At 25.4% G+C, this 14,266-nt stretch overlaps 1 protein-coding gene across 1 annotated transcript; it reads left to right on the top strand.

Moving 5' to 3' along the window:
• Positions 1-3,328: 3,328 nt before the first annotated feature.
• Positions 3,329-13,737, top strand: LOC117178107 (60S ribosomal protein L8). Its single transcript, XM_033369352.1, has 5 exons — positions 3,329-3,391; positions 3,680-3,827; positions 4,268-4,409; positions 8,276-8,589; positions 13,479-13,737. The coding sequence occupies exons 2-5, from the start codon at positions 3,690-3,692 to the stop codon at positions 13,656-13,658; spliced, it is 774 nt and encodes a 257-aa protein (XP_033225243.1). The 5' UTR covers positions 3,329-3,391; positions 3,680-3,689; the 3' UTR covers positions 13,659-13,737.
• Positions 13,738-14,266: the final 529 nt, after the last annotated feature.

Here is a 14,266-nt window from a genome sequence, read left to right on the forward strand (position 1 = left end):
AACTTTTTGGTTAAAAATTCATTTCTTTTGTTGAAAATTGGAAATTTTCAAATAAAAATTAAAGAAAAAATGGAAAAAAACATATCTACTTGAAAATTCATTATTTTGTTTAAAAATGTAACTATTTTCTTGAAAATTCATTTTCGTGTATTCAAAATTTAACAATTTTATTTAAATTTCCTTTTTTTTGTTTGAAAATTTAATTATGTTCTTTAAAATTCTTTTTTTTTTACAGAAAATTTAAGCATTTTGTTAAAATTTCCTTTGTTTTTAGTTGAAAATTGAATTATTTTCTTGAAAATTCTTCTTTTTTTTTATTGAAAATTTTACTATTTTGTTGTATGTTCTTTGTTTTTTTGTGGAAAATTCAATTATTTAGAACAAAGCTAAATTTTAAGGTTTCACAATTTTTCTAGAATTTATTATGTTTCACAGGTTACTATTATAAATATAAGACAGTAAAGATTTTTTTCCGCGAAAAAAGGATGCAATTATTCTATTTTTTAACTTGAATATGTTGTTTTTTAACAAAGTCTTTTTAATCTAATAAGGTAACTATTCCATTTTTTGATAAAAAGTTATATTTTTTATTCCAAATTAATATTTTTTGTTGAAAATTTTTTTGTTTTGTTGCCAATTCGTTATTTGGTCGAAAATTAATGTTCTTGGTTGAAAATTCATTTTTTTCGGCAAAAAAAAAAATAATAAATTGGTTGAAAATTTATCTGTTTTCGACTGAAAATTTAACCGTCTGGTTCAAAATTTATATTTTTTAATTGGAAATTAATTTTCTCGCTTAAAAAATTCTCTTTTGTTGAAAATTAATTTTGTTTAAGATTCATCATTTTAGTCTGAAAATGTATCATTATTAAAAAAAATTTTTTATTTGGTTGAGAATTTTTGTATTGTAATTTTATTGTAATTTTTCGTTGAAAATTGATCTTTTCTAGTTTAAAATTCATCTTTTTCAACAAAAATTAATCTTTTTGGTTAAAAATTCATTTGTTTCAAAATTTATGTTTTTTAATTGTAAATTCTTTCACTGGGTTCAAAAAATCATCTTTTAGGTTGAACTTTTTATGTTAATAATTCACTTTTTTCAAGATTTAAAATTATAATTTAACAATGTATAATTATTTTGAAGAAAATTCTTTTTTTTTTATTGAGAGTTTATTGTTTTAATTAACAATGCAAGAATTCCTTTTTTGATCGCAAATTGATTTTTTAATTAAAAATTTATCTTTCCTATTTGAAAATTCATGTATTTTGTTCAAAATTAATATTTTTTTGGTCGAAACTTGATCTTCTTGGTTGAAAGTTCATCATTTTTTGTTAAAAATACAACTGTTTGGTTGAGTTGAAAACTTTTGTACAAATTTTATTATTTTTAAGATTCATTAATGCAATTTAAAAACGTGTAACTACTTTGTTTAAAGTTCTTTTTTTTTAAATTAATTTTTTTAACGAACAATGTAACTTCCTTTTTTTGGTTAAAAATTGATTTTTAATTGAAAATTCCTGTATTTTGTTGTAAAAAATCGTCTTTTTGGTCGAAATTTAATCTTCTTGTATGAAAATTCATCATTTTTTATTAAAAATGCAACTTTTTGGTTGAAAATTCTATTATCTTGTTGCAAATTAAAGTATTCGGTAAAAAATAAATTATTTTCTTTAAAATTTAAACTATTTTTATTCAAATTTAACTTTCTGGTTAAAGATTACATTTTTTTGTTCCAGAACCATATTTTTGGTTGAAAATTTAACCATTTGGTTCCAAAATTTTATTTTTAGGTGAAAATTAAAATATTAATTTTCTGGGTTAAAAAAATCATCTTTGGGGCTTAACTCTTTTATTAAAATTATTATTATTTTTTAAAATTTATCATCGTAATTTTATAAACGTACAATTATTATTGTTGAAAATTATGTTTTTTAAAAAGAATTAATGTTTTTAACGAACAATGTAACTTTCCATTTTTTGATTAAAAATCGATTTTTAATTGAAAATTTATATTTTTTAGTTGAAAATTCCTGTATTTTTTTTAAAAAATTCGTCTTTTTGGTTGAAATTTAATCCCGTTGATTGAAAATTCATTTTTTGTTTTCAGTTTAAATTTAACTTTTTTTTTTGTACAAATTTAACTTTTTGGTCGAAAATTATATATTTAGAGTATTTTATTTTTCACGAATTTTCTAAATTTTCTGGATTTTTAATTGTCGGAAATTTTCTAATTTCGAGCATTTTTCAGACATTTTCCTATTGTGAAATTTCAAATTTTCAGCAATTTTACATATTGCAGAATCTTTTCCTTTTGGAAAATTTTTAACTCTCCTAAAATAAAAAATAGTAAATCATATGACAAATATGTCCATTAATAATAACTATTTTATTTTATATATTACATATTATTTTACCATTTTTTTAATATTTAGAATTTGAATTTTTTAATTTGGCAATTTCATAAACTGTAGAGAATTAATCAATTCAGGAAATTTAAAGTTATCAATTTTATAATTTCGGAAATTTTCTATTTCCAATATTTTATTTCTTAGAAATTTTACAGTCTCGGAAATTTAAAATATCCGGAAATTTCCTATTTCGAATATTTAATTTTTCCATGAATTTTTTAATTCTGAAATGTTAACTTTTCGGCAATTTTCTTATTTCGGTATTAAATATTTTATTTTTCGGGTTTTTTGAGTCTTATCAAAATAAAAAAATCTTAAATAAAATTTCATATTTATGTTAATGATTCCTTAACTATTTTTCAATTGTTTTATTTATTACCTATGTAAATAATATATAAATTTATTATTTAGATGGACTTCAAGGAATTAAAATATTCACTGTTAAGTTTATTCATTAATTATTTTTGATTTAAAAAATAATAGAAGTTCTAAATTAAAAAATGCGATGACTCAAAATAATTAAATACATTATTTTTAATACACAGATATTCAAATTAAGCTAAGTTTGGTAGACAAACAGGCAAAGGAAATTTATTCGTTAATAATATTAACAATATTATTGTGTAATAATAATATTGTCGATAAAATCAGAAAAATTATTTGTTGATCGCGCGTTATTTTGAAAATACTAATAATAAAAAATCATAAAATTTACTAAAAATAATACAGTGACCATTAAATGAACTTTTCAAGTTGAAAAAAGAAGTACCTTTTGACAAATATTGATTTCAAATCATTCTTAATATTTGTATGCTCTTTACAATTATTATTTGTTGTACACAATTGAATTGCATTTTTAATCATTTGAAATAAGCGCGTTATCTGACGCATGCGCATTGCGGTTTTCGTTGAACCTACTGCACACTCTGCGCATCGCCAGCTGCCAGCTCATTCACTTCATTCACGTCTTTCATCTTGAAAGGTAAGAAATATAAGTCTCTGTTTCTCAAATCCATCGAAATCCGCCTGAAATGATCACCTTTTATTACAAAAAGTGCATTTTTCAACGTATTATTTCATGTTTGACTCGATACGTTCTATATTTTTTAGTGAAAGTTATTTTATGAAGTATGAAATAAGAAAAAACTGGTGTGTTTGAGGTTATGACGCGTATGGATTGAACGTGTCGTTTCCAAGAAGTTTTGAAGATTTCAGACCTATTTAATAAATTTAGGAGTATTTGTAGAAAATAGGGTACTTTGTTTTGCAGAATTTGAGTCATGGGGCGAGTAATTCGTGCCCAGCGTAAGGGAGCGGGGTCGGTTTTCCGCGCCCACACCAAGAAAAGGAAAGGGGCACCGAAACTTCGCTCTCTTGATTTCTCCGAGAGACATGGATACATCAAGGGTGTAGTCAAGGTAGGTGAAAGATTTTATTTCATTTTTATGTCCACGAAAATAATTTTTATTGCTTTTCATAATTTTATGATCACTGATTTGCCACATTATCCTAAAAACATTTTTTATTTGAAACTAAAAAACCGTATGGCTGAAAAGATGCACTGAATCGATTAAATTGAGGGTTTCAGTCGATGAGGGCGCTGTCGATCGCAACTATCTTGTTCTATTTTTTTTTTTTTATGAAAAAAAAGTTAAAAATAAGATCTTAACACTCGGTTTATTATGAAAATGCAAGTTTATTTACATGATGATTTCTAGTTTACCTACTTCTGAAGTGAAATGAAGATTAGATACTAGAGGCTCTTTCTGAAGATTCTCAATAATGTCAATTTTAGTTAATTCTCTTTTTGATGTCATTGTCAAATGTGCGTTTGTGTGTGTCTTTTTTTCGTTTACAGGACATCATCCACGACCCTGGCAGGGGAGCTCCGTTGGCCGTTGTACATTTCCGGGATCCTTACAAATTCAAAACCCGCAAGGAACTCTTTATTGCTCCCGAGGGAATGTACACTGGACAGTTTATATACTGTGGCAAGAAAGGTAAGATCAATAAATTAAATTCAGTTGCAGCTTTCTCATTTTTTCTTCAAAACAGCTTTCATGTCATCAGTTTTAAATATTATTTAAATTTTAATAATTGGTGGAACCCCAAAAGTCGTGCGTAAAAAATAAAAAAAAGCTTCACAGAAAGGAGTTTTTGTTTCTAACATTTTTTTTTAAACTAAATAGTTAGAAATTTTAACTATATGTGTAGTAAATAATTTTTCAATTAGGAGAATTAATTTTGGTTCAAGAAATAATTTTTCTACGCAATAGTTTAGTTTTGTAAAAAATGTTGAGATTTTATCCAAAATTAAATTTTTAAATTAAAAATATTGTACTTGATAAAAAAAGGCGTTTCCAATTAAAATTATGAATTTTCAACAACAAAAAATGTTGAACTTGTTTCCAAGGCATCAATTTTTCCATGTAAAATTATGGATTTTCAACACAAAATATAATAGTTTATATTTGAACGAAGAAATAAAAGAGGGTAGCCGCTGGACCGAAAAATAATCGGAAATTTTAAAAATCTGTCTCGACTTCAGACATCTTTTAAAATAATTAGTTGAATTTGTATCTTTTTTTAATTATGCTATTTTTTTATTTTACAAAGCATTATTTAAAAATCTTACTTAAAAATTCATTTTACACTTTTATTTTTAATTTAAAGAAATTTAACATACAGTCTTGAAGACTTAATCAATTAAAAGTTAAAACCTTTCGGTTTTAAAAAAATTAAAAAAGAAAAAACAGTTTCATTTTATCCACTGTCAATATAAATAAATTATTTTTAAAATGGATCTCTACTTCAAGTATTAAAAATTAAGCAATAATTTATTTCACAAAACGATTCTCATTTCTTTCAAAGATTGATTGAAAGTTTATAAACTATTTTCAGCTCGAAAATAACTTAATAACAATGTTTTTCTGTTAATTTGAGACGAGTAATTTGTTAAAATTTCGAAAAGCTTTTAAACTTTTTACATTACAATTTTTATTCTGTTTAAAAAAATGTTTAATTTGTAAACGAAACAAAATGTGGGAAAAAAAATTTCAGAACTTATAAACATATTTTAAAATGAATAGAATTTTTCCTGAAATTTTTAGAAAATCCTGCAAATTAAAAGAATCTTCAAAACATTCCAAGATGTTTTTAAATTTTTTGAAATCTTTAAAATTTTGTTTGAAATATTCTGTTAAAATATTTGTTAAAAATGAATTTTTTTTTCAATTTTCCTAGGAATCGCAGGGAAATGTTTTTCTTTTGAAGCCTTTCGCAATTTTTAAATACTCTATTTTTTCAATTTACAAAAATCTAAGTTTTGTTTACATTATTTTGGGGATATTTGCACCGAAATTTCGGTACGAATAGCCCAATTTTTTCGCTAAACGCGCTTTGTTTAAATATTTTAAAATCGTTTAAAGTTTTAAATTAATTTTTGAATCTTTTTAAAACTTGTAAATATCTCGTAAAATTACACTTAATTTTTTCTACACATAATAAATGTTCAATTGTTATTTATAAAATCAAATTTAGAGGATTTTTTAAAAATTTGCAGTATTTTCTAAAAGTTTTATGAAAAATTCGATTAATTTCAAAAGTTATGTTGAAGTTTTCAAAAAAAATTTAATTAATTTTAAATTTGAAAAGATGTAAGAAGTTTAAGTTTAAATGATTTAAATTTTAAATGTTTCCAGTCTAAAATAACTTAATAATTTAGATTTGTAAGTTCATTGATTGATTCTTTAATTAACAGTTTCGACATTTTTAACGTGGCTTTATATTTTTGTTATCAGTGGAAAATGTTTAAAATAGATGTTTAAAATTTTATTGACCGGAACAAATGTTTATTTGCAAAATGACTTTCTATGGAATTGATTTTCTAGTAAAAAAGACGAATTTTTTACCAAGAAAAGAAAATTGTTAAGAAATTATTTCTTAATAACAAAAAAGCCATTTTCAACTAAAATTATGAATTTTCAGCAAAAAATTCATAGTTCAGATTTCAGAAAAAAAATACATTCAACAAAACTGGTTGGATTTAACCAAATAAGAGGAATTTTCAACAAAATTTATTTTCTATAAAAAAAATACGAATTTGCAATCAAGAAAAATAATTTTCTACAAAAAAAATGGTTGAATTTTCAACATGAGAGTGTGAATTTTCCAAAAATAGTGGAATTTTCATTTTAAAAATTACTTTTTAACAAAAAAAGAATTTTTTGCAATAAGAATTGTGAATCTTGAATATTTTTTTAAATTAATTTTAATTTAAAAAAAAATTTAAATGCAGTTTAAAAGATTTGAACAATTAAAAATTAGAGGCATTAGAAATCGAAGATTTTTAATACAAAACATTTTTTAGTTTATCGACTGAATAAAAATTAATTAATCATTTTAAAAATTAAATTGTACTTTAAGATTTAAAAAATGAATAATTAATTTTACAAGACGATTCGGAATCAATTTACAATTTTTAAATTTCCAAATTTTAAAAATAATATATCCACAATCAAAGATTTTAAATAAATTTCAAACCATTAAATTTGAATTTTTTTATTAAGAAAAGCAATTACTTAATATTTAGAAATAAATGGCTGTTCATTAAAAATCAACAATTATAAATTAAATGTTGAAAACTAAACAAGAAAAATAAAGTTTGAACTTTGTCATTTTAATTCTATTTCAAGAAATTTTATTTCTAATACAAAATTGTCGCATTTTGATGTACAAATAACAATTGAACACATATTATTTTTCGACGAAATTTGAGTAAATTAAAGATATGTTTAGAAATTGTTAAAAAAAAAAATTGTAAATAATTAAAAATGGAAAATGATTTTAAGCAATTTAAACAAAGTGTCTGCGTTCAAAGAAAAATTTGGCTATTCGTACCAAAATTTCGGTGCAAATAATCCATGGTCTATTTTTTAAAAAAACTATAGATTTTGGCTAATTTCGAACAAAAAATGTAGAAGCTTTTTAAGAATTTTAAAGGGTTTCAGAAGAATAAAAAACAGCTCGTGTGAAAATTGAAAATGTTTATTTTTTTTATTTTGAAAAGTAAATTTGAAAATATTTTCAAAAAATATTTAGAAAGATTTACAAAATTATCAAACACGAATGTGAAAGATTTAAAGGAATTTTTGTATTTAGCAGAATTACAAAAAAATGTGTGGGACAAATTCAAATTATTTTATAAGAAATTTCGAAGTTCTGAACAGGTTTTGAAAAATAATTTATACTTTGGAACAATTTAAAATATGTAAATGTTTTAAGATTTTAAAATAAAATTTTGAAGCATTTTAAGATTTGTAAAACTATTTTAATAAAAATAATTGATTGTTTTTAATTTAAGAAGTGTTCAGTTTACAAAAAGATCTAATTGTTTAACGTCTGATGTTTCTAGCCTAAAATTGCTGAAAATGATTTAATTTTTTAAATTGATGTAATGTATCAGTTGAAATAAGACTGCATTTTATTTAAAAATTTTCAATTGAAAAGTTTTAGTAGCTTCCATTTTACACGTATAAAATTATTAATCATTTAAATACATTTTTAAAAATAAAAAACTTTGTAAATTTGAGTTTTAAAAGTTTAAAATTCAAGAGTTTGACTTTGAGTGTTTTAATTTGCAGTTGTGTTTTTATTCCTTCGAATAGAACAATTTATAGATTTTTTTTTTTAATATCATTGACGGTGAAAATTTTTCCAGTCGGTAAATAAATGGGCCGTGAATTTTTTTTCTTTTACTAATACGGGCCATCCTGAAGACGCTTTTAAGGAGATTCTTTTGAATTGAGATTCGTAACACAGCTGGTAATTGTTTTTTTTTTTTTTTTTTTGCTGTTGGTTTTTGTAGCGAATCTTCAGATCGGAAATGTGATGCCCGTTGGACAGATGCCCGAAGGAGCGATTGTCTGTAATTTGGAAGAAAAAACTGGCGATCGCGGTCGATTGGCTCGCACCTCGGGCAATTATGCCACCGTCATTTCACACAATCCCGATACGAAAAAGAGCAGAGTAAAGTTGCCATCCGGAGCCAAGAAGGTCATTCCCTCGAACAACCGAGCTATGGTTGGTATTGTCGCAGGCGGTGGTCGTATCGACAAACCAATCTTGAAGGCTGGTCGCGCCTACCACAAATACAGGGTCAAGAGGAACTGCTGGCCAAAGGTACTGCTACTCATTTTCATCAAAATTATCTTAACTCTTTTTTTTTTTATTAGATATCTCAGGGTGCACAGTATTCCTCCTTTTTTTTCTTACCCCTCCCCTTTTTTTCTTAAAATTTCCCCTTTGCTCTTTAAATATACGATTTTTGAAAATAGAATATTTGCGTTGTGTGACAATTTATTGAATATTGAATAATATTATATTACTTGAATTATTTATGAGTAAATAATTTAGACATTTGCCGTGCTTGAATCATTAAAAATACTGTTAACCCTCAAATGGTACACTAGTGCGAATTCGCACCCGAAGTTTTTTCAGTTTGTTGGCATTTACGCAAGTACGGCTGCAAGGGATTATCCCCGTATATATTAAATGTTATTGCAAACAAACCAATTCGCATCAGTGTACCGTTTACGTATGCTCGGTTGAATTGTAGCAAATTTGTAGTACTTTTTAAATAAGTCTTAGAAGGTGATCACTTTTTAGTTTAAAAATACAAATATTCCAATATTGAATAATATTATATTGTTATATTATTGGGTAATAATTAAAGCAATTATATTACTGGAATTATTTATGATTAAATAATTTAGACGTTTACCGTGCTTGAATCATTAAAAATACTATTAACCCTCAAAGGGTACACTAGTGCGAATTCGCACCTGAAGTTTTTTCAGTTTGTTGGCATTTACGCAAATACGGCTGCAACGGATTATCCCCGTATATATTAAATATTTAATATTATTATTTCAAACAAACCGATTTGCACCAGTGTACCGTTTACGTATGCTTGATTGAATTGTACCGTTTGAGGGTTACAAACAAAATTTGAAGCTGAAACATTTTAAAGCATGTTGAAAATGTGAAAATTGGAGACAGGAGTACCTCTCACATATAAAATGGGAACAATTACCAAATATACAGTACTTTTTAAATAAGTGTTAGAAGGTGATCACTTTTTAGTTAAAAAATACAAATTTTTAAATATTGAATAATATATTGTTATAATATTATTGAGTAATAATTAAAGCAATTATATTACTGGAATTATTCGTGAGTAAATAATTTACACGTTTGCCGTGCTTGAATCATTAAAAATACGATTAACCCTCAAAGGGTACACTAGTGCGAATTCGCACCCGAAGTTTTTTCAGTTTGTTGGCATTTACGCAAATACGGCTGCAACGGATTATCCCCGTATATATTAAATATTTAATATTATTATTGCAAACAAATCAATTCGCACCAGTGTACCGTTTACGTATGCTCAGTTGAATTGTACCTTTTGAGGGTTAAAAACAAAATTTGAAACTGAAACATTTTAAAGCATGTTGAAAATGTGAGAAACTTATCGTTGCTTCTTACTAATTGTTGAAAAATGATTAAATTTTAATAAATGGCAGCTTATTTTTTCCGGGAAAATATTCTCTACAACTCTTCAGCTTCCGATTTTTAAAATAACTAATTAATCTTATAATATAATTAATTGTTTAAAAAATGTTTTTTTAAACAAAAATAGTTCTTACGATTTCAGCCATCGAAAAGTTTACTTTCAAAATTGGAAACATTACTAGCGAATGTTTTTCCAGGAAAATAAGCCGTCATTTATTAAAATGCAATTATTTTTTAATAAATTGGTGAAAAGCGACGGTTAGAAAAAATTAGATTGCAAAAAACCTGGTGTTTTTTTATTTTAAATTACGAATTTGTTAGGTTTACAGATTTTACTGATAAACAATAGTAAAAAAGTACGAAATTTAGAAAAATTCTCTGCTCAATAATTTTTTTTTTTTGAAAATGTCCAAAAACATGTTTTTTGTTGTTTTTTTTTCTTGACTCTGTGATATGTTTATATTTAAAAAAATAGTCGAGTATGTCGAACCTCAAATTTATTCAGCTTGAACCAAGAAAACAGTTTATCGATTTGCTTTTTCAATAAAAAAATATTTCGTGAAACACCACAAAAAAGAATCAATCCAAAAAAAAAACATGTTTTTGTAAATATTCAAAAAATTCTAAATGAGGCAGAATTTTATTTTTAATTTAGAAACATTTTTATTGTAAATTTAAAAACGAGAACAGAAACTATTACAGATTTGAAGCTGATTTTTTTCATTTTTTTTTATGTCGAAGCTCAAATTGTTGTTCTTCAAATTATAAAAATTGTGTATTTAACTAATTTTATTTTCTCTCACGACTTTTTTTATATCTTTGAATGAATTTCCGACATCATAAGTATATCACTAGGTGGCCGCTGGACCGGGAATTTTATAAAACCGGAAACGACCTAATATTTTACAAATTTTTCGAGAAAAAAATATGTTAAACTTCGATTTCAACCAGTTTTTTTATTTTTATTTATTTATTTTAATAATTAGTTAAATTGTGATATTTTTAAATGATCATATTCAGTTTAGAATGCGTAATTCGAAAATCTTTCTGTTTAAGAAATGTCCGCTTTAGATTTTTAATTGTGACTGTAAATTAATGAGTGATTATTTAAATTAAATTGCACTTTAATATTTTAAAAGTGAATCATAATTGATTTTACAACACGATTCGAATAAGTTGACATTTTTAGAATTTCCAGATTTTAAAGATAAAAGATAAACTGTTTAGTTAAACAAACGTAAAGGCCAAATTGAAACTTCATCAACTATTTTCAATTTAAAAATAACTTGAAATATTATATTTAAATTTCAAATATTACTTCACTCCTAAATATGCCATTTTTAAACTATTTAATTTGAAATTTTTAAATAACAAAAAGAGCAATGACTTATTATTTAGAATCAGAGTAATTGTAAATTAAATATTCAAAATTAAACAAAAAGTTGAAGATATATTTAGAAGTTGTGAAAAAGTTAAAAATTAATTAAAAATTTTAAATGATTTAAAATAATTTACGTGAAGTGTTTTCGCGTACCAACAAAATCCGGCTATTTGCACTTAAATGTCGGCGTAAATAGCCATAACCTATTTTAAAACAAAATGTTGAGAAGTTCTGAAAAAATTGAGAGAAAAATGTCAATGTTTCATCATTTTGAAATAAAATTTTAAAGCATTTTAAGGAATTGTAAACTATTTAAAATCAGAATACTTTCTAATTTGAGATGAATTTTTAATCCAAAAAGATGAAAGCGTAAAAAAAAAGCTGAATATTCAATCCAAAAATAAAATTTGTTTGTCAAGAAAGAATGAAAATTTCGATCAAATGATTGAATTTTCAAACTTTTTGTTGGGTTCTGTTGATTCCGTTCGCATTAAAGTAAAAAAAGGGAAAGGCTTCGTGAAGGCTGCTATGAATTTTAGGCTTTTTAACCTTTAATTAGAAAGGCTTTTTATTATTTAAAATAGAGAGAAAAACATGTGAATTTTTCATGATTTCGAAATAAAATTTTGAAGCATTTTAATGATTTTTAAACTATTTAAAATAAGAATAACTTTTAATTTAAGAAGGTTTCAGTTTATAACAAAATGTAATTCAATTTTAAATGTTTCTAACTTTAAATAATTAAAAATGATATAATTTATTTTAATTTCTTGATTGATTTTTTAATTTAGAGCATTGGAAATGATAACGTAGGTTTATGTTTATAGAACCTAATCGAAAATTTTCAACTCTATAATTTATGAATGTTCAAAATTCTAATTTTTGTCGTTTATCTGCATTTCATTTAAAATTGTTCAATTGAAAAGTGTTGATACCTTCCATTTTATACGTGTAAATTATTGAGCATTTGAATACCTAATTTTCGAATTTTAAAAGTTAAAAATTCAAGAGTGCTTTGATTTGTAGTTCAGTTTTTATTACATTACCTGAAAAATGTTTACAAGCCGGAAAATGATTGGGAAATTTTTTTATTTCATTAAAACGCGGCCACCCTTTATGTCCAACTTAAAAAAAATAAGATCTTTAAGGGCATGTGACACAGCTAAATTACTATATTACCGACCTCACTTTTTCAGTTCAATGAATGTTTTTTTTTTGAACCTAAGAACTTTTTTTGTAAATAAAATATCGAGCTGAAACTTTGGAAAATGTATTAGAATACAATAAAGTACGTTTAGGTACTGCATTTTGGTAGGAACTTCACTGAAAATTATTTCATCTTTTTTCTGAACCTCGTACAGGAAAATACGAAACCTCTGGAGCCTCGTCTAGTGGCCGCCAGGATTCGTATTTTCGTGTACAATGTTACCGGCTGATGCCGATGGAATTGATAGTTGAAATATTTTTTTTTTTATATCTTTTATTATAAAGATTTGTACTTAAACGTAGTTTTCTTTCGGCTCTTGCATTTCTCAAAGTTTGAGACCGATATTTTATGTATAAAAAAAGTTCGAACGTTCAAAACATGTCGAGGATCAGAAAAAAGATAAAATAATTTTCAGTGAAGTTCCTACCAAAATGCAGTACCTAAACGTACTTTATTGTACTCTAATACATTTTCCAAAGTTTCAGCTTGATATTTTATTTACAAAAAAAGTTCTTAGTTTAAAAAAAAAACATTCAGTGAACTGAAAAACTGTGGTCGGTAATATAGGTATTTAGCTGTGTCACATGCCCTTAATGGCAAAAGTTATTGAAAACTGATTGAAAATTAATTTAAAAAATCATTTTCGATAAAAAGATTGTTCTTTTCAACATGTAAAAATAAATGTTGGATACTTCCCCACTTTTTTTCCTATTTTAAGCTCCTCTTTCGCTGTGTGATCCCTGATATCTTGAATGATGTTATATTATGACATTTGAAACCTGAATCACAGTGTGGATATCTTTTAAAGACTGAAATTATACATATCAAAATTGTACAAGAATTTTTGACTGCCGATGGAGTTGCTCTAACCTGTTGTTTTTTTTTTTTCTTTTCTTTTCCCTTTTCTAGGTTCGTGGTGTTGCTATGAACCCTGTGGAGCATCCCCATGGTGGTGGTAATCACCAGCATATTGGTAAGGCTTCGACAGTGACGCGTGGAGCCAGTGCTGGACGTAAGATCGGTCTCATTGCTGCCCGTCGTACGGGTAGAATCAGAGGAGGCAAGACCGAGACCAAGAAGGACGATTAGAATCTTAGATTCTCCTTTTTCTTCTGGTTTCTGTTATTTATTATTATTTACATAAATAAAAAAAGGAAAATTCCGACAATTTGCTGAGTATATCTTCTTTTTTGAACTACATCCTCGCTTGAAGAATGGTTTTTAGTGACCTGGAATAGTCTTTCATTTTTTTTCTATCTGGAAAAACCTGTAAAAGTCTTTGAATTTTGATCATGGTTCTGGGAGTTTTATTTTCTTGAAGAAAAAATAGGTTATTAAACTTGTTCTCTACACGATTAGAAATGTTCGGAAAATTCCGACACATTTAAGATACTAAGGTAAGTGAAATTTACGAAATTGGGTTGCTGAAAACAAAATTAAGTAACTTACAGTAAATTTATAAAAAAAAATTTACTCAACTTTAGAAGCGGCTTGCGAAAATTACGAATGTTTTCTCAAAATTCCTAAATGGTAACAGAAATATAAGTTATCGTAACGGAAAGAAGTGCGCAGTTGCATGCGCGTTCGGCTAGCAGACGAAGCATGGCGGTTCAGTGTTGGTGCCATAGAGAATAGGCATAAGGAGACAAAACTAGTGGAACTGAAAAATAACACTTTTCTGTTGCTAGAAGTACGCG

The sequence above is a fragment of the Belonocnema kinseyi genome, chromosome 8, assembly GCF_010883055.1.
Source record: "Belonocnema kinseyi isolate 2016_QV_RU_SX_M_011 chromosome 8, B_treatae_v1, whole genome shotgun sequence".
Classification (NCBI taxonomy): Eukaryota; Metazoa; Arthropoda; class Insecta; order Hymenoptera; family Cynipidae; genus Belonocnema; species Belonocnema kinseyi.